At 43.0% G+C, this 20,492-nt stretch overlaps 1 protein-coding gene across 4 annotated transcripts in view; it reads left to right on the plus strand.

The window, feature by feature from the left end:
• The window catches only part of PDZD2 (PDZ domain containing 2), a 204,716-nt gene extending 190,616 nt beyond the window's left edge, over window positions 1–14,100 (plus strand). For all 4 annotated transcript variants that reach the window (XM_037373554.1, XM_037373555.1, XM_037373556.1 and 1 more), the window contains 5 exons: window positions 72–189; window positions 3,462–3,563; window positions 5,966–6,236; window positions 8,234–8,368; window positions 9,792–14,100. In XM_037373554.1, coding sequence (XP_037229451.1) covers window positions 72–189; window positions 3,462–3,563; window positions 5,966–6,236; window positions 8,234–8,368; window positions 9,792–9,958 — 793 coding nt within the window. In that variant the 3' untranslated portion in view covers window positions 9,959–14,100. The remainder of the gene's footprint in view (window positions 1–71; window positions 190–3,461; window positions 3,564–5,965; window positions 6,237–8,233; window positions 8,369–9,791) is intronic.
• Window positions 14,101–20,492: the final 6,392 nt, after the last annotated feature.

Consider the following 20,492-nt stretch of genomic DNA (forward strand, 5'->3'; position numbering starts at 1 on the left):
TGTATACCTGAAATGTATCTCTGCATGGTCTAGAAATACAAAGCTGTCTTACTTTTTTCTGTTCATTTTAGCTTGGATCAGCTGCTCATCTCAAGCCTGGACCAGCAAAAAATGCAATCTGTTTTGTCAGCAGTAGTACCAAAATGTGACATTGCTGCTATGCTCCAAGAAGTCAAAGCACAAGTAAAGGTAAAAACAAGAAGATAAAACTGGATTATTGGTGGTATTTTTAAGGGTTTTCTTAATGGCAGATAAAATATCTTCTAGTTTCAGAGCCACTCCAGTAGTCCTGTGGTACGTTACAGTTGATGGTAGTTTTACTAATGCTGGTTTTTGAATGCCTGCTATAAACCCATAATAAATTTAAATGGCTTTTGTATAAGAAAGAATATTGTTTGTCCGGTGCAAAACCAGTTTTGAGCCACGATAAATAGGCCTATTTTATGTGGGGAAGTATGCCTCCGTTTGAGTCATTATTACAGCTGAGAAACTACTGGGTTTGTCAATAACTGCACATCAGAATTTAACTTTCCACCAACCACTTGCATCAGAGTCACATTCCCCACCATGCAAAGGAATATGTGGTCCTCCTTGTGCTTGGAAGCACCCACCTTTTGCTTGAAGCTCCGACCACAGAAATTTAATTTATTTGGTTTAATGCTGAACTGCTGGTGGCTTGCAACACAAGAAAGCTGCTGCTGAAGCGTTTGTAAGAGACTACCATGACCTTTTTGTTCTCTTCTGTGGAAACTGGTTATTGCGTTAAGATAACCTGCTTCATTATCTATGTATTTCAAGAAAGTCTCCAAAGTGAAATGATTGCCAGAATATTACTTCCCTGTTTGCAGTGTTTGTGTTTGTGGGATACATCCACATCCTTTTTAAATCAGAGCAAAAGTTGATAAAATAATGACAGAACTGGAGGGGAAACTGCCATCTGGTCTGCATAACTGCTGGCTGAGCCGCATTTAGAGTGTTACTGAGTCTTATTCACAAAGGTTGTTATGTCAAATGTGGAACAGGCTGGGGTGGGGATCAGGACCTCTCTAAAATACCCAGCTTTACCTCCTTCCAGAGACAGCATAGCTAAGGCTTGCAAATCTCAAGAGCTTGGTGAGCCAAGAGGGTTTGGTAGGTTTACTGATAAAACTAGTACTGGATTGTGCTTCTGGCCAAAGGTAATTAAGTGTTCTTTAAAGTATTTTGCATGGGGTCTTGGAGAGATTATTTATTTATGCCACTTTTCAAAGTCAGAGAACTCAAATATTTATAAAGCTGAATGCTTTTTGGAATGCACTCCTTGTCTGCATAGTTTCTTATCCATATTTAAGCCCAGTATGGCTTGTATGCTGGAAAATTTTATGCTAGTCAAATGCTGGATTTAAGTGTACAATGGGACTGTTCTTCATAGTTAGGCAATTGCTGAAAAATGAGATGGGCTGACTGAGAGCTTCCCCAGGAAGAGTTTGTCATCGTCTTTCACTCTGAACAGTGCTGAATTTACTGATAGCATTTTAAAAGTGCTACTAATATGTAAAAAATAAATATAAAAGCATTTTATTGCTTAAATCTCTGTGACTGATGATCTTTGGGTAACAGGCTGAACAGATGATCACTGGAGACCTTGTGTGCCCACTCTGTGGCCAAGTAAAGCAACTAGCATCCACAGCCAGGTATCTGTGCCCCATAGCACACATGCTGGCTGAGGACAGCATTGAGAGCTGGGGAAGGAGGAAGTGCACAACCTTGGCAATGGGAAGCCAGGGTTCAGACTATGCTGATGACTGGCCTAGGATGTGTGGTCCTCGCACAGTGCTCTAACATCTGAGCCTCGGATTCTGATTTTTTTTTTCCTTCCCCAGTGTATGCAAATTAAGTTGTGTTAGCAAAGGTTGAAAAGAACCTGAACTCTTAAACAAAAAGGGTTGCTATAGTACTTAATAGTCAAAGGTATATGTATGCTTCCATTACCCTCTCTGCACTTCGAAAGGGGCTAGCCTAGATGCTTAACTAGGTTTATTATTTCTAGCCTAATGTAAAGCTGTTCTCACTTTAGCGCAGGTGAGAAGGGTCTTAACATCTACAAAAGACCATAAACCAAGACATTCAGACCTGACTGCCCTTCTCTCCTCAAGCACTGACAGATCAGTGATGTGGAACAGGGTGGCATCAGTTTCTGACATTGGCTCTATGCATTGCAGGGATGCCTGAAAATTTTCCAGGGCCAGTATTTGGCAAAAACAGTACATAGTGAGACCAAAAGTCTGATTGTTTTTTCACCAAAAATCAATAATAACCTGTGGTTTCCTGTGGCTTTTGAAAAAAATTAAAAGGCAAATGCTGAGTTAAAATGTTGAGTTTAGTGAACTAAATATGTCATTTAATGCTAAATAGATTAAGAGGTTGGTTTCTAATGATGTGCCATTAATTTTAGTGTTGGCAGTTTCTGGAAATGACTGATGCTGAATAGGATCCCAGGGAAAAGCTGAGACCTGCTTTCTACTCCCTACTTCTGATTCTTTGCCCCACAGGCAGTTACTATCCCCTCGCTCCACCAAATGCCTACTTATAGTCCCCCTTACACCACAAAACATAGTGTCTGTAACAGTGTCTGGTTTTGTCCTAATAACCATTCAGAAGACAGCACCAGACTCACTGGATGGGACTGCTGCTGTCATGGCAAATTCTGTATTTTGGCAGAAGGCCGTCACTTCGAAGAAACCAGCTTTACACCTTTACTCTGGTCTGGAGCCAAGTTCAGCCCTGGTGCAGACCTGCACCAGTCCCTTTCCTGTGCTAGATGCTCCCATTTACACTACAGTACAGCTTTGTCCTGTTTGGATCACTAACAGGCTCCTTACTTTCACCTCCCAAGTGAAAAACTTTCTCCTGCTGTCCCATCTAACCTTCCCAAGCTTCAGTTTGCAGCCACTTCCCCTTGCAAGATTGTCTAGCACTGCTGAGAAGAGGTTGATGCAACTGCCCTGCATTACGTCTCTGTTACTGCCTTTCAAGGGCAAGGAGAAACAGGATAACAAATGTGTTAGTAATTCCCCAGAAAGTACAGTGCATGATCCAGAAAGGTATATGGGAACTATTGAGTTTTGACTTCAAAATGTCAAGCAGTGCCAAGTTGTTAACAGCCTGTGAAAATTAGTCTGTCCAAGGTTTAATACCCTTCCACTATCCTAATTTTGACTTTGCTTTCCAGACTTGAACTGACCAAAGAAACCTTTGCTGTCAGGTACCCGAGCTCTTCCATATGGCTGCTACTCATCTGTAGCGCGAACAGAAATGCATTTAATGTCTCGGTTTCAATTCCTTGAGTTGCTTTTTTTCACTTGCCATAATCTAAGGGTACTAGAAATTTGTTATTTGTGTAGTTACTTGGTCTTGATCTTTGGTTTTGTTTTTCTTCTCCTTTCCCTTCTCCTTCCCCTCCATCTCCATTTTTTTGCTAGAGCAAGGAAGACACATACTTTGTAGTCTTGCACAAAGAAGAAGGAGGTGGCCTGGGGTTTAGTGTTGCTGGAGGAATAGATCTGGAACAGAAATCAGTCACAGTAAGTGATGGCTGCAGACATTTTGTTGCAAAGCTCACTTCAAGGCAGGCTGGTGATCAGATCAGGTGCTCATTTATCAAGGCTTACTACAAGTCATTCGTAGTCATAAAACAGTGTTTCTCAGAGGTGGCTGCATACCATCTGCTACTGAAATCACAGCGTTTGGGAAGTGTAATTTTTGGTATTGGAGATGGATGCCAGTTATGTCTTTGGTCTTGAAAAGTCTAACTGGATGGAATCGGCTCGATCTAAATCCTATCCATGTAAACAGAATTCTGCATGCAGTTGCAGTGCATGCAGGCTTTTAGGGAAGATTTTCATTCCCAGCCCTTGAAAGTGAGCTCTGCACAGCAAGTTTTTTTAAAGTTTTTGCAAATCGTGAAACTGTTTCAGACCTCAGCAAATGTTCTGGATTTCATGTCACAAATTTGTTTCGGTGTTATCAAGACCTGTGGATGGTCAGTAAATGAGGGTGGTTGTTCTGTTTGTTGATGTTTTTTTAAGTCTTCTACAGCATTCTGAATCAAAGGTATTGTGTACCATTACATGATGTTGGTGTGTAAAAAGTGATACCAATCAATTTATTTACTGTTCAAAAGAGACCAGTGAGACAGAAAAAGCCAAGACAACTGGTGTCCTGTGTGACTATTTTCTTACACAAGATATGCATTTAAATTCTGTCCTGAGAGAGCGAGATCCATTAAGTGCTGCGATTAGAAGGGTATGTCCTCAGTCTTTGGGGCCTGCAGCAGCCCTTGCAGAAATCTTCTGGTTTTTGCACTTAGACAAGACCAATAGAAGTAGATATATTTTGCATTAAGTAGTCACTGAGTTAGAACATGCTCACAGTCTAGTGAATGGACTCTGCGTCTCTTGCTACAAAACTTGTGTTCCCTGCTTCTGGTCCAAAGACTCACAGTGGCAGCTGTGAGCAAGAGGAAGGCTCAACAGTGTCCCACCCCAGAGAGCTCCTCACCTAAAGACTGGGACACTACCTAAAAATACAGCTTCTTGTGCTGAGTAGCTGATGAAGTCTTTCTCCTGGATGCCATTAACTATGAAACCAAAAGAGTATCAGCTCCTATTCTTTCCAGATCCTCTTTGTTCAGTGTGTGTAAAGCATGCTTCTCAGGTGGGCAATATGTTAATGTCCTTGACCTACTGGGATTCTGGGTCCCAGCTGGATTTAGGGTTGCCACTGAGTGCTGAGCTGCTTAATGGGCTGTTGTGCTCGCACTTGGGTGCAGAAATAGAAATACCTTGTGAGCTTCAAGGTAGTGAGGAGCAAAGCATGTGAGGGAAGGCCACAGATGTTTTGGACATGACCCCTGTATTCCACTTACCTCTTGCATTTGAGTGCCTACATCTGTTATTGAGGCTGTTGCTCAGCTTTGAATGCCTGCTTAGACTGGCTGGAAATTTATCTCCTTGGATCTGTAGGGCTGTGCAGGTGTCCTCAGTGTGGCCCTGCAGTGAGGGAACAGGAACCAAAAGGCTACTGATTTCTTGCTGTTGGTCTGGGTATTAGGATAAGTTCCTAGAAAAAATGCCATGCAGAACTGTGTCTGCGGATCTGCTGTCTTGAAATTTCCTAGCGGACCTAGAATTGCATGCATGGGAGACTATATTCTAGCTGCTGAAAGTACAGTACCTGACAGGCAAGTCTTTAAATACCAGATCTTCCATCTTTTAGTCAGTTCCTTTCTGTAAATAACACACTTCACACAACCTGCACGTGGTGGAGTTTACTCAAAGTTTAATCCACTCTGAATAGAGTATTTTTTTTCTCCAGAAAAAATGCATTTCAAACCCTTTGCATGTATTTGCATATTTGATCAGCCAAATTGAGACGGACAATTAAATACTTGTACAGCTGCACAAAGTCAGAGCCTTTCCAGGCGCAGATGCTGTGCACCACTTAGAAGGGTGCATTTGAAAACTGGACAGGGTGCATGTCCCAGTCAGTGGGAATTTGGGGAGTGTGTGTCACACACCGCAATGTTGTCCTTGGTGTTTGCTGTAGCACGGATGTGGATTTAACCTGTGTGTCACTTGAGGTATGTTAACCGAGGACCTTTGAGGAGTTCAGTGAAAGCGTAAGTGATTTGTGATGTTACATTCTCAGCTGTTTTTATTTGTCTTTGGCTTAGAAATGACCATGCAGTAATAGCATCTTTTCCTGTGCTTTCCCCCCTATCCCTAACCGCATTTCTCTTCCAGTCACTTAGACCTTAGTATTGGTGTATAAGGGTGTTCATTGGCACAAATGTTGCGTGCTTGATATCCAGGCAGTGAGCACTGATGGCAAACTTTGGTAGGGTCTCCGTGTTTGCCTTGGCCTGTAGAGCACTACATGTGGTCATGAGATTAAAGCATCCTTTAAGTTAAAATCTTTCTTGTAGGTCCACAGAGTGTTTTCAAAGGGAGTGGCATCTCAAGAAGGGACTATACATCGAGGAGATCTTGTTCTGTCAATCAATGGCAAGTCTCTTGCGAGCTCAGTCCATGGGGATGTCCTGAATACCCTTCATCAGGCAAGACTATACAAATATGCGGTCATTGTCATCCAGAAGGAAAAAGACAAAGCAAACAGTTCCTCCAGACTTGAGATACCAGCTACTGGCAGAAAATGTGTGGGGTCTGGAAAGGATGTTTCCATGGAAATAGGAACAGGTATGATTTTTTGTCCAAGTTGGAAGGATTCCCTTGCAAAGCAGACTGAAGGGAAAAATGTCCATGTGTTTTAGATTAAAAGCATCTGTGTCTTATGTGATGGAAGGGAGCAAATGAAATTACCTTTAAATTTTATTTGTTCTCTTTGGAGCCTAAATGGAGTTTGGTTTTGAATGACTTTGGGTTTTTTTGTTGGTTTTTTTTCTAATATCATAACTAGGCAGAAACTTAGAAGGACATTTAGGGCCTAATTCAGTTAGGGCCTAATCACTACTGAAGTTACTGATTCCACATACTCTTCCAATCCAGGGTAAACTCCTTTCAAGAAATAACAGTAGTCAGTGCAAGAAAGCAACCAACCAACCTGCCTGCCCCCCCTTCCCCCCCCCCCCCCCCCCAAAAAAAAAAAAATCAAGGAAAACCCCAAGCACTGCAGTTTGTTATGCATAGGCACTGAACTTGCTCTTTGTAATAGCAGATTTCATACTGTTTCTACTAAAAACAGAAAAAACGATTTTGATATTAGAGTAAATTGAGCTAAGCCAAATCAGTCAGCCATCCCATAGGAAACTAGCGATAAACAGTTTAAGTGGAAATGTATCAGTGGAATAGTAAGTTCCTCTTTGAGAACAAGACAGAATTTCCATGTGAAGGCTGCACTTGGTGTTACAAACAGATCTCTCGATTTTTGTGTATAATTAAGACACAAAACCCTTTAGTATTTGTCCATATGCTGCTGCTTTGAGACCAGGGGATGATCTGCTTCAGCCTCGCGCTGCTGCAGTGTCACTGGGAGTGGGCAGTGGTGACAGCTTATTGCTGAGAGATATGGTGATGTGGCTTTCCCTGCCTTCCAGGGCAATACCAGGCACTCAACTCAGACCACCCCAAAACCAGGACATGGAGCTGCCACTCACTGTTTTTAACTAGTTCAGTGTAATCATTACTGTTTGGGGTTTTTTTTCCTGTAGCAATTTTTATTGTTTTATGCTTTCACTGGGTTTTCTAGAACAGCCTTGTAGTACAGCTTAAAAGAAATAGGAAGCACTCTGTATGAATCAGCCTTTCTGGAATTGCTCCCGTGGGTATTAATGGATGTAATTACTTCAGAATCCCTTTCTGCCCTGAACTCCCAGCATCCCGCACGGACAAACGCAGAATATCTGCCGAGTAAAGGCACTAGGGGGCAACACTATCTCATAAACAACGTCGTATTGGGTTGTTAAGATCGTACTTCCATCCTGGAAGGCAAAGCACATCTGATGTTTTAGATAACGTTCAAAGTTGTTTGAGATAACGGTAGCAGTAATTTTTGATAATGTGGACTGTGTTTTACATTCACACAAGGCAAAGGGGTTCCTGTTTTCCAAAGTTGTACATTTATTTCTTTCTAAGCAAAATCGTATTTTATGTCAGCTACAGCAATATTGCATTCTAAAAATATCTGCTCTGTAGGAGGCAGGATGCACCTACAGGTAATAATGGTTACTTCCATAGATACGAGACCAGAAACAATTCTTCACACTAGTAAGTGATTACCTATTTTTCCTTAAAGAGGATGGAACGTGTTTGTTTAATGTAATGTTTCATTCATTACTGTTATTTACAAAGACGTGGCTCATTGAGTAAGCAAGTGGGAACAAATGAAAAAGAAATATTCTCTACTCAGTAATTTTTCAGTTGTTTTCTTGATGTTTAGAGTCTTTGCTAAATTTCCTAATGTTTAATCTTGACCAAAAAAACCAGCTTTGGCAGGTTTTTGTTGAATGTGCAAAATGAAAATGTCTCTGTGTGTAAATGCATTTTGTACTGTCTCCCCTTCGTAGCTGCAATAATACATGTTCACTTCTGAGAAACTGGGTGATAGTGTGTTCTAGTCTGAATATGAACTGAATTCTGAATTGGCATTGTCACTGCAGCAAAACCAAAACCAACCAAACACAACTTGCAATTTACTGTTAAAAGTATAACAGGATGTTGTATATATTCTGTCACAGATCCAGACCTGGATATGAATGATGTCATCTGCGTTGAATTATTGAAAACCTCTGCTGGCTTGGGATTCAGTCTTGATGGTGGAAAAGCTTCCATTGCTGGAGACAGGCCCTTGCTTGTAAAAAGAATATTTAAAGGTACTACAAGCACGTAGTGGATATTATCCCAGTTTTCCTTTTGTGCATTGTACAGACATTTTAATTCTTGGATTCAATTTTTGTTTGAAGCAAGGGTGTTTTTGTGGCCCTCATTTATTACCATTTACTAGCCAAAGTGGTCATTAAAAAAATACTCCTGGGAATGGCTAGAGACTGGATTTGCTAGTAAATATTTGTGGTGCAATTTGATTTACTAAATATGATGCAGTTTCTTCCTGGGCTTGTCCACTGTTCTAGTTACAGCAGCAATTTCTTAGAAAATTTCAGCAGCATTATTGTGTATTTTTGAGAAGTTTTGGGAAGTTCATGCCTTATCCAGTTCCTTTTCTAAGAAAAGTGCAATGTGGGTAATTACTGTGATTCTGAAGCACCATCCTGCATTATACCCAATTATTAATTTTACCTTTTTTTCTTTGATTTTTTTTTTTTTGCTAAGAATATGTGATGTTTGTATTAAAAACTGCCACTCTTGGATATTTTGTTTGTCAGCAGGCAGTTAAACTTACTTGGACCATGTACAGAAAGGAAACCAATCCCAGAATTGTGCTATGATTTTAATATGTGTTAGTCTGGGATTCAGTTTAGTGGAAAATATAGGGTTTTTTTCTGATGGAAACTGAAACTCTCAATGAAGCTGCAGGTGCACTGCATTTTTACAGGATTACATTTCAGTGGTTTATTCTCTCATCAATGAAAAAAACCCCAAACTGATACTTCCTGACTTGCTTACCAGTTTCTTTGTGTGGGTGTTTTTCCCTGTTTAGAAAGTGATTCTGAGGGTAAAAAGCATATTCAATTTTTGAGCTCATTATTTATATCCTCAGATACAGTCCTTTTCCCCTGTTCTCCCTGTGATGGCTGATGTTAGTTAAATTGTCTTTACAGAAAGCACACATTCATCAACAGTGCAAGGTGTGCCCATCTGGGAGCTGTTTCAGGTCTGATGGGTTTGTCCTAAGTTTGTCACCCGTGTTTGGTTTGTTCATCCATGTTACCCAGGTTTTAGAATCTATGGCATTACCTGCATGTTGAAGTTCTTCTTGAGAAAATATATCCATGCCACATACAACCTATATGTTTATTTTATCAACAAGGTTTTCTTAGAGCTACAGAGATAACATACAGCATATTTCAAGCACTCAAGAAGCTTCCTTCAAAAACAGACACTTATTCTAAGAACCAGGGTTTATCTTGGTTAAAATAACATTTTCTGTGAAATGCAGCATGGGGTAGGTTGCTAGAGCTGAGCTGAACATAAGTGACTTGTACTGAAATTGCTACTGTTGGAAAAAATGGTTTAGTTGCTGTTCATCACAGTGGAAAGCAAATTTTTGCGGGCTTATGTTTTTGGGTTTGGTTTGGGGGGGGTTTTACACTGACTTTTTTCCTTTTTTGCTTCTAGGTGGTGCTGCGGAGCAATCTGGAAACATAGAAACTGGAGATGAAATTCTTGCTGTTAGTGGAAAATCATTACTTGGCCTCATGCATTATGATGCCTGGAACATCATTAAATCTGTGCCAGAGGGCCCTGTGCAGCTACTAATTAGAAAACACAGAACTTCAGTATGATGGAAGCACTGCATCTAATCACACTTGCTAAGACAAAACATTTAAAACTGGCTAGAAGCTTTGTTTCTAAAGAAGTCTTTGTTTCTAAAGCCACACAAAAGTGTCTTAATTCTCTACAGAGAGGTGCTAAGAGCCTTGGAGAACCACTGAGCAAGCATGTGATGAGCATCGTAAAATCTCACCTAGTTATCGAGGATGAAGGAAGCCAAATGTTAGAGACATTTTTGTATTATGTGGCAGTTTTAATGGAACTTTAAGACTTCTCCTGGGTTTGATTTAAAGTATTTTGACTGAGATAAATAACACTGTGCCTGTCCCTGATATTTTTAGTATCTGCAGACTGTTGGGAGTATAACTTGCTGGTTGCCATCCTGTTGACAAGGATGGGTATTTAGACTATACTATATCACTTATCTGAAATGAGACTTCCAGGCACTTACTTAAGGTCTGGTCCTTTTGTTGTTGTAATAAGAGAATGTCTGGAACAATCTCACTTTATTCTTCTAAGTGCAGTTTTGCTAAAAATGCATGACAAAAGAGTATAATTTTGCACAACTTTTATGCGTAAAACATGAGCATTTTATTGCAAAGCTGAAAAATCCTCTTAACATTGATGAACTAACTCAGCATCCACCACACGTGAATCTGTTCTTAGATGCAGCTTATATCTGAAAGCAGTTAGCATTAACGCGGTAGAAATCTGTGAGCAAGAAAATCATGTCCAAATAATAGGCGATTATCCACCAAAGTGTCGACTGAGTTGTTAGTTGTGATTAAAATGGGAGCTGTAAAAATCAGGGTCTGGATTTTCAGATTCAGATTTCAGATAATATTAGGCACCTTTGAAATATATATATTTTTAAAAGAGAGATAATTTGAAGTGCTGAGCACTTGCAGATCCCACAGACTTCAGTGATCATTAAGTACGTCTGCAAGCCGGGCTGCTTTCATTTGTCTGCAAGAAGTTTAAGGCTGCCCAACTTGAAACACTCAAGCTGGAGAATGGTGGCCTAAGGATGGGGATTATAACAGATTAAATCTGAACTGACTAGTGGTCTGAAAAGCCACTGGTGGCTTTTAATGACTTTTTTTATTTGTTTTCTCCTGTTCAGTATTTATTTTCATTTTTTTGAGAGTGCGTGAGGATGTATGTGGAAGATCTAAGTGCACTCAGCTGCGTCAGGAACAGGCTGATGCTGAGGGTTCTGGATGGTGAAAATGAAGACTGTTTGTGTAGATGGGAGAAACCATGGTGTCAGGTATAGCAAAAGTGAAAGGGTTGCAATGCCATAGGCGCTTAGTTTGGGTTTTCTCACCTCTGCTCACATTAGAGGTTATCGGTAGCAGGCCATGCTGCTGAGTGTTATTTATAGTCTGCTGTGTTGGGAGGAGGGTGCATGGATGCAAGAGATTAGACTCTGTTATTTCTCTTCCTACATCAGGGATAGCTAAACAACATAAAAGAGATACAGGAGGAAATGGGCCAGTGTCCTTATCAGCTGAGAACAAGTTGTTTGTTCCAGAGTTCTCAGGTTGTTTGTCATGTTAGGCTAGAGGCTGCTTGCAGCCAATATGCCCAGGGTTGAAGAGCTCTCAGCCTGGAATCGGTCCGAATCAGAAGTGCTGCCCACATTTATAGTGAGCCAAGACACTGTGCAGCAGTTACAAAAAGGTCTGGGCTTGTCACTTGGCCCTACCCCAAGATCATACAGTTCCGTTTATTTACATTTATTCAACAGTACTTGGAGTGATTGCTTCCAGGTTAGTGGAGCACTCACTTTGGTTCATTTCTGTGACAGCTTCATTAGAGTGCAACTTGTGAAATGCAGAGGAAAATTCAGTTCTGCAAGGCAACCCAAGACCAGGTGAACAGAAAAGCTGTGCAATGTTTGCCTAAAAATGAATAGATTTAATTCTTTTTCAGTGATGTATTAGCATTTGAATCCAGGGAGAGATGCAGCTTTTGGTTACAAGGAAAGGCAATACTGTGTGTAGTCCTATAGCTGCTTTACCTGCAGGATTTCTGTTGAAACTAATTCAGGTTCAGTGCTGTGAAATGACTGTGGAGCTGGGTCCCTTGCGACCCCAAAGCTTACTTGTTCTCTCGGGACTGGTCTTTTTCTCCAGTCACCTCTGTGGTGGGAGAGGCTTCAGGAGGATGCAGCACTTGAGGTCGGAGGACCACACTGAGGTTGCAGGCCTGTTCTGGGATAAAACAGATTACCCCTGTGTATTTGCTGAAAAGAGAGAAGACATTTGGCAATGGCAATTAAACGGTGAGGCCTTCTTCAGGAATGACCAAAATCTGACTGTAATAGCGTGTATAATAGATACATAAAATGCATGTGGAATTTAATGCAGCGTAGTAAATACATACCTGTATACGTATAATACGTTCAAGTGCAGTACTGACTTTTTGCTACTTTAGTGTGGTAAATCACAGTTGTGTTTTAGGAAATGGCTTTTTTTTTTTTTTTTTTTCAGTCCACAGTTTAAAATTTGGGAAGTTCCAATGCAGGGAGGCATGTGTCTGTCTCACTCCTAAACCGGTGTGAGCTCAAAGGTAAAGTCTTCATTTTGTAAATTAAATTTAATTTGAGGTAACTTAAGATGATAACGTGGTGGATATTTTCAGATGCTTATTTGCAGGTACTGTTCATTGTGAGTGATTTAGAAGGCTTTCATTTTTCAGTAATCAAACACTGTTCAGTATTTTATTTTACATGCACGTAGATATATGTTGGCTGAGTAACAGCAAAAATATGGGGATTTATGTGTGTGATTCAGTAGTGCCTATAATTTAAAAGATAGGTTTAATGTTTTAACTCTGATAGTTATTAATGGGTAGAATGATACTTCTTTACTAACATTACAGCAAGAAAAAGAATAGTATTTAACCCTGATTGTTTCTGTTCCTGAAAATACTTTTTTCCTTTTTTTTTTTTTTTTTTTTGTGAAAGAACAAGAAATATCTTTACTGATGCTACCACTGTTGATATGATGACTGTAGCATTTCCTGACATCTCTATTGGGGTGACATTCCCCATAAAAGCCCCAGGATTTATGTAATATGTGTGTCTGCTTTATTAGAGTAGACCAAACAGATGTAGTGAACCTTCAGTTATGCACCTGGCAAAGTAACTGTGTTTTTTCTGAGAGCCTGGTCATACTAAAATGACAGAGGGCATTGCATTAGTTCATCAATATTCAGTAGGTTCACGAGCATTTTTGGCCTTGCTGTTTGCCTATCAGTCCCCACGATGATTCTTTACCATGTGAGATGGTTGGCCAAGCTCTAGGAGAGCAGTGACTCTCCAGAGATTTGCAGCTGCGTCTTGGAAGACCAAAAAATCAGGATGAAATTACACATCTGGTCCACAACTCTTCACCAGGGACCTGAAGATAAGATGAATTTGCTCCTAGAAGGAGAATGGCTGGTGGAGGGCTTTGCTGCTTCCAGGCTTTACCAGCTCAAGGTGCACATCCTGGATGTGACAGCAGGCTCTGGTGCAATACTGCTGTTGCACATGTTGCAGCTTTTTGTACCTGGAAGCTCTTTCCATCTTCTGTGGGGACTGCATCTGTATTAAAAACTGTGATGTTAGGCCTAAATTAGAGAGGGAGCAACATCTGATAATTTTCTTCCAAAAAAAAAAAAAAAATGAGGGCATATAGGTATTAAGAACCTGTTGAATGATTCATATTTTCTAATGACCCATATTTTTAATTAACTCTAGTTAATGTTCTGCAGTGGTTCTTGTCAAAATGTGAAGGAACTATTTGCAGATGGGGATATTTACCTGTTTCTATGTTTAGAGTATGTAACTGTACAAGTGGAAATATTGATGAAGAGTAGACTAGATCATGTGAGAAATTAAGGTTCCACTCTAGGTAGGTTTTGTGTGTTAGGCTGATACACTTACTGTATGATATTGTATATTTACACTTTTATTTATATAAATAAAACTTCTTTTAATGAAAACTGTTTAATATGCCTTGTATATTATAAAAAAGTGAGTGCAATAACATGAAATAGATTGTACATTTTCCAATTTGCTGTCTCTGTTATGTAAATCTGTATTGCCATAAACTGTTTTGTCTGGGTTTTTTAGTGATTTTGAAAATAAATGGTATCCTTAGTACTCCTCTAGGTATTTATTTCTGTTATGCTGAAGTCTGGTCCACAGTTGGAACTGGCATCACAGGGACAAGGTTGTCAGGGAGAGCACAGTCAAAGACTGTGTGTTAACACGGTCCAGATGTGTGTCTAAGCAAGAAGTAAAATACCGCCCTCCAAGAACTGTCATTCAGTGTGAAAAGGATTAAAGCTTTAAAGAAGTGTTAGAAAGTGTTTTAGAAGACCTGTTTTGCTGTCTTGGAAGCTATGCTGTGCTTTTTCCTGCACCTGTGTTAGGAAAATGCAGAGGGCAAAAGTGAAATGTGAGTTTTCATCAAGAGCAGCAGACTCTGGAGCACATCAGTTATAAACTGTACATCCTGCCCCGTCCCTGGGCTATAAGAGAATGGGTTGTGCATGGCACGTAGGGAATATGTACATACAACTAGTCCTAGCCTGGTATTTGTTCTTGCCTTCCAGCTACTCTGGGGATAAAAACCCAGGTGAGCTGGTAGAATGGGCCTGGGCTGGAGGCAACCTCTCTGTGGATGGAGTGGAGCTGTAGCGGAGCTCATAATGGGTGGTGCAGCCCATAACCTCCACACTGGGAAAGTTTGCATCAAGTGGTCCACCTTTTTATGGACACAGGTGCCTCCACAGTCACTGCGCAGTAGCTCAAAGCAAGCCGGCAGCCCAGAAAGCTCTCCTCTCTGCTGCTCTGACACGCAGCATGCCGGAGGCACCCAAAATTCCCCGCTGCCTGGCAGTGCACGGGCATGCCAGCGCGTCGCTGTGGGGTGGGCTGAGCTGGAGGAAGGAGCTCCTGAGCTCAGTGCTGATATCCGCATGGCAAGCCTGTGTGCATTGCTCTCTGTTTGAGCGCTGGGCTGGGCGCGCATGTCTGGCAGCTCCCACCTGGCTCAGGGCACAGTGCAGTCCTGCCCTCGCCTCGGTGCAAGTGTGGCACTCACCTGTGTCTCTCCTGCTCTGGCTGGCAAACCTCACCGTTTCCTCCCATGCACGGTGCTGCCTGAAGGGGCCAGGTGGGTTTTTCCTGCGAGGGGAGGAAGGCGTTTTACTTTCCCGTGCCGGTGGTGTGGAGGGCATTTCCCTCATCCCTGGGCTTGCGCCCCAAGAGCTGCTGCATTTGCTTTTGGTTTCCTTCTCTGGGTGCTGCACCATGAAAGTGCAAGTCGGAAAGAGTCACATGAGGAAGGATAAGCCCTCGTGTTTCTGCTGACTCACCTTGTGGGAAAAGCTGGTGCACTAGGCTTCTGGCCTGCTCCATGGGTGCTGGGGCCCTTTCCTGGGCTGGGGGAGAAAGGATTTGTGGTATCCCAGTCTCCCATCTGCATTGGGACCCCTTTTCTCCACATCCCTCTCCCTCACAAAAAGCTGTGATGAGGGATGCAATGGAGCCTGTGTTGTTGCACAGATGAAATTGTGCAAGGTGTAAAGCCAGTAGTGTGGGAAGGGGATGGATGGGGGGGTGTGGGGTGGTGCATGCAGCCCCGTCGAGCTTGCTCTGCTATGTCTGTCCCTGGCCAGAGCCTGGCTTCTCCACCAGGACAGTATGGAGAAAAGGAAAAGGACCTTTTTAGCCCTTAGTATCTCCCCTGCTGTTCTCAGTGCTGGGCCAGCCAAGCCACTCTCCTGTCTTTCAGTGACTCCCATGTATCCATCCTCCTGCCTGTCCTCCTGCCTTCTAACATACTTTGTGAGCTGGAGTCAACAGGGCGCAAGCCTCAGAGCAGCCTGACTTTCATAAGATCAGTCTTGAATGTCTTTTTAATTAAAATCATAATTGCCCCAGACAGTGGCAGAGAATACAAAAGAGAGAGGACACAACAGATTTAATTCATAAATGCATTAGTACATACAACTTCCATTTATCCCTAAGATGTGTGAAGTGGTAGAAAATCACATTTGTTTTAGCTAACTCGGCTGTGTTTTGGGGATTGGCCTTTTTCTGAAGGCTTTGGGGCATGGGCAAATGGGGAACTTGGCACAAAAGGCAAGAAAAGTTTGCGGTTTCAGACGCGGCTTTTTTTAGTCCCATATCACTAACGTACAAAGCTCAGATCTTAATAAGGAGAGACACCTACTTTGTTGTTTGCATTCAGGTCTATCATTCTACCTGAAAAGTTCTGGTTTATTTCTCCTTTTTTGCATCTTTGCCGCTCTCCTGTTCCTGTTAGCGTGATTCAACGCAACTCATGTCCAAATAACCTTTGGCTGCTCACGGCTCCAAAGCCTCATCTGTATTTCCAGGCACGTACCAAAACTGCCACTGTACCACATTTGATTGCAGGCTAATGGTCGCTGCCTCTGTCCCCATGCAGGGTTGGTGTGAAGGAGGGCCGCTGGGGGGAGGTTCCCCATAGCCCTCCCTGGAGCTGGTGGCTGGATGGGCAGCTGGGCATGATGCCCGTGCATGCAGGAACTGACACCACAGGGCAGCACGTGACTGTGATGAGAAGGGGAAGCAAACCCTGCTCAGGCCATGGGCAGCCCCAAGCCATGCTTCCCAGTGCACAGAGCCATGCAGGCTCAGCACCAGAGTCAGCCGTCGCTGCAGGGGGCATGTCCACCCTGCTGCCTCTGTGCTGCCAGCCCCTTGCCCTTGCCTTGCACTGGGCTAGGAGATTCAAAGCTTTGGTCCAACAGTTTGGTGGTGTTTTCCTTTTTTCTTCCTAGGCAAGGTTGGGTTGTGTAAATGCCCTTTCAGCACCTCTGTGCTGTGTCTAGCACCCCCGTACCAATAGGTGCCTGGGGAGTAAATAATACTGTGTTATCTAGGGGTGATCCCCATTGCTTCTGGTAAAGGAGGTCAGGTCATTTCTCCTCATCAAGGAGTACAGATGAAGCCAGACTGTCATCACCAGTCTTGAGCAAAAGCCCATTTCGGACTCTGCCTTCATGGAAGAAGCAGCCGTGCTCTTTCCATGTAGTTGTGTTCCTCAAAGTACTTGACTCAGCAAAAGACTTCACCTATGAATGATGATTGCAATAATTTACAATTTTTTTTCTTTTAAAAATAAAAAATCTGACATAAAAAATGATCTTAAGAAAGAACATTTGATGCAAATTAACATCTCCCAAAACAAGGAGTTGCTCTTCCATCCCGCAATGCTTAAAGCTGTGACTAGACCAATCTTTTCCAACAGTCAGTGTATTTTCTGAAGTTAGCCAACACTAAACCCAGGGCTTTCTACCTTTCTGCTGGTAGTCCTATATGTGCTGACCTCACCTCACTGTGCATCTGAGTCAGTCTGACACCACTGTGCTGAGCAAGCAAGTTACCTGGAGCTGTAGTTCCTTGGACTTTTTCCTATCGAGCAAAGCCATTTCTTTGATGCACTGCTGATGCCACAGCTGTCCTGGGAAAAGCCCAGCTGCTGTTGTCAAAAGTTACCTCCCTAATTCCTGGTCCTGGGCGGGAAGGACATGGATGCAGCCTCATGCCTTTGTCACTGCTTGGTCACGTCCCTTTCAAGAGCATAAAGGAGAAAGCGCAAGCAGAAATCTGCCCTTAGTTGCTGCCACATAGCAGGTGGCTAAGGTGGCTGCAATCCCAGCCTGGATCCCAGAGCCAAGGGAGAAGGCACAAACATGGTACCTTGACCTAGGCAGAGTGCAATAACACAGGCAAAACCCCAAAGGCACAAAAGCCCAGTGATGGGCACCATCCTGGCACCATCCTCTGCTGTGAGCCCCCTGGGTGGGTGCTGTGGCAGTGTCACAGTGGTAAACCAGGGGTGCCAGCATCCTCGCAGCAGCTCCAAGGACTTTTCACTGGCCTTTTCTTAGTGCTGCTGAAAGTAGCTGTGGTTTCAAGGTTTGCAAGTTGGCCTATCCCTGGTGGAAAGGTGCCTTGGCCCTTCAAGCAGTGGTGGTGGCACAGAGGATTCAAGCCAAGTGGTGCTCCCACCATCCTTTTATGGGAAGGAGGGAACGACACCAAAGCCCTTGTAAGATTAAATGGATGAAACAGTTTTAATTGAGGTCATTGCCATTTCATGGGATATCTCCTGTTCCTGAAGGAGTGACACCTGCCTCTGTGCTTTCTGAGAGCTTGTGAACTGGTGAGCTTTGCATTGCAAAGAGACCATGAATGAGAAGACAGGGCAGCCTTGCTGCGGCTGGTTTCTTACGCCGTCATCCAGACAATATAGTGACACATTTGGGTAAAGACCCTTGTTTACAGCTGTAACAGCTTTCAAGATTATTGCTCGCTGGCAGTCACCTTCTTCATGGAAAAGTCTGCCAGACTGAAAGACAACACATCATATCCCCAGCCCTTCCTGTCCAGCCAAGGTCCTTGCACCTCTACGGATGCACGTCATGTCCTCGCACCGTCTTGTGCTGACGGGAGGAAAATGATAAAATTAGTCCCTTCCAGCAGTGTATGCTTAAAAATAATGAGTGGCATATGAGACATTGTTTTTCAGATGACTTAAAGAACAAACATCCCATGGAGGGAGAGGGCAGGAGGGAGGTGGTGTCTGTTGTCTAGCAATTTGTTTAGGAAATACCACTTGTGCATCCGGTGTCAGGTGTGAGAGTGTGAGCTGCCCGAGGGCACTGGGCTGGTTTTCACTTGCATGAGCACAGTGTGAATGCATCCTGGGGCAGCACTTGTTGCTCTGGCAGGTGCCTGCAGGCTGTGGTTAGCACTACAGGGCAGCAGCTCCAGCAGTTTGCTCTGGCAGGTGGGTTTGGTTTGTTTTTTTTGCTATCAGGTGCTTGTGGGTGAGTCAGGTGCCTTCAGACAGTGATGCCATGCCCCAGTGATGGGATATTTTTTCCCTGCCCTTGAGGGAGGAGCATGTCGCGAGCTTTGTGCTCTGGCTGTGACCTGGTGGGAGAGGGGCCAGCTCGGGCAGGCAGTGGGTGAGGGTGTCTGGATGTTTTCACGAGGCTGATGAGTCTTACAAGTGTAATCTGCTGGTGGAGTGGTGCAAAAATGCAGCGTACAGAACTTGTAGTAGCACTTGGCACCAGGCTGATGGTCTTTCTCGGGACTGCTTTGCTGATGCCCCCTGAAGTGAAGCTCTTCCAAGCCTCTGCTGGTGGCAAACTGGGAAAGGACAGGGACTTGCTTGCCTTTTTTGTTTACTAGAAAGGAGAGGCTTTGGCCATGAAGCTCATAGTCTTTCTTGTGCTGGGAACGCATGCCCCAGGTGTGGTGCTCCCTGCCCATGAAGCTGAGGAGAAGCAGCATGGTGAGTTACTGGGGAAAGCCTGCTGATGTGCACAGCATAGCAGGTGAGGATCTTGGACTCTCCTCTCCACAGACACACCTTTGGCTCCCAGCTTTAGGGAAGAATATACTCTGCACTACCTCTTCACTATTCCCTTGCAGTAAGCAGTATAATTTCCCCCTTTTCCAGAACTCCAGATTTGAACTTCAGAGAAAGTAAAATCTGACCTTGGCAAAATGCTGTATTCCTTTCTGCTGGCATCCTAGACAAACCCTTAACTTGGATGTCTGCCCTTCACTGATCCCTAAGGAATCTCCCACAAAGCTGCTAGACCTCTGGTAGAGGGTAATGAAGCCCCTGACACCATGCAACTATTCTGCAGGAAGTAGTTACTGGCAAATATTAGAATAGGTGTCTCAGTTTCCCATTTTGAAGTTCAAGGATACGGTTATGTCTTGTTCCTCTTAAAGGCAGAAGTCAAAGCCTAATCTCCCAATGCACACCTACTGGCCCCCTGCATTTGCCCTGGCATGTGCCCACTGACTTGGAAGTATGAAAGCAATTTGTATAATACAATCACGCATTCAGAATCCACAAAAAACCCCTGAGTTATAACAATGACTCATTTTTCTCACAAACACATTGTATTTATTATCTAAGCAAGAATTCAATGCATAGGGCATACAGCAAAACATCTGGCCCGTATCCAGAATAAGCCTAACTTGTCTTGACAGTTACATAGCAGAGCCTTTGCGCAAGTAACAAAAGGAATCCCAGGGAGGACCATCAGCAAGTGCTTGCTCATATGCTGGCACTGATGGCTTGGATCTAGGTCTTCTTCCTGAGCTCACGGTGAATGCTAGCACTTTTAACAATGCTCAGAGAAACACAGAAACGTTTCACAAAAAGCAAATAGTGTTTGCAGATCTAGACAGAAAAATACTATGCTAATACTTAACGCAGATATCCCCGTGACAGTGCATTTATGGGCATATTTTATTTTCATAACATCAGTGTATGCTAACGCCTGAAGAACTGGGCAGGCTCTACGAAGCCTGCACCTCATTTACTATTGCATTTAAGTGTACATTGAGCAGACCACTTATATTGAAATACATATCTGCTACTAATGCGAATGCGATTGCCGAGTATTCCTGAGAGTCCCAGACAGGCACAATCATTGTTTAGTGTCCTTGATGAAGACTCCAAGACT

Source organism: Falco rusticolus, chromosome Z (genome assembly GCF_015220075.1).
Source record: "Falco rusticolus isolate bFalRus1 chromosome Z, bFalRus1.pri, whole genome shotgun sequence".
Taxonomy (NCBI): domain Eukaryota; kingdom Metazoa; phylum Chordata; class Aves; order Falconiformes; family Falconidae; genus Falco; species Falco rusticolus.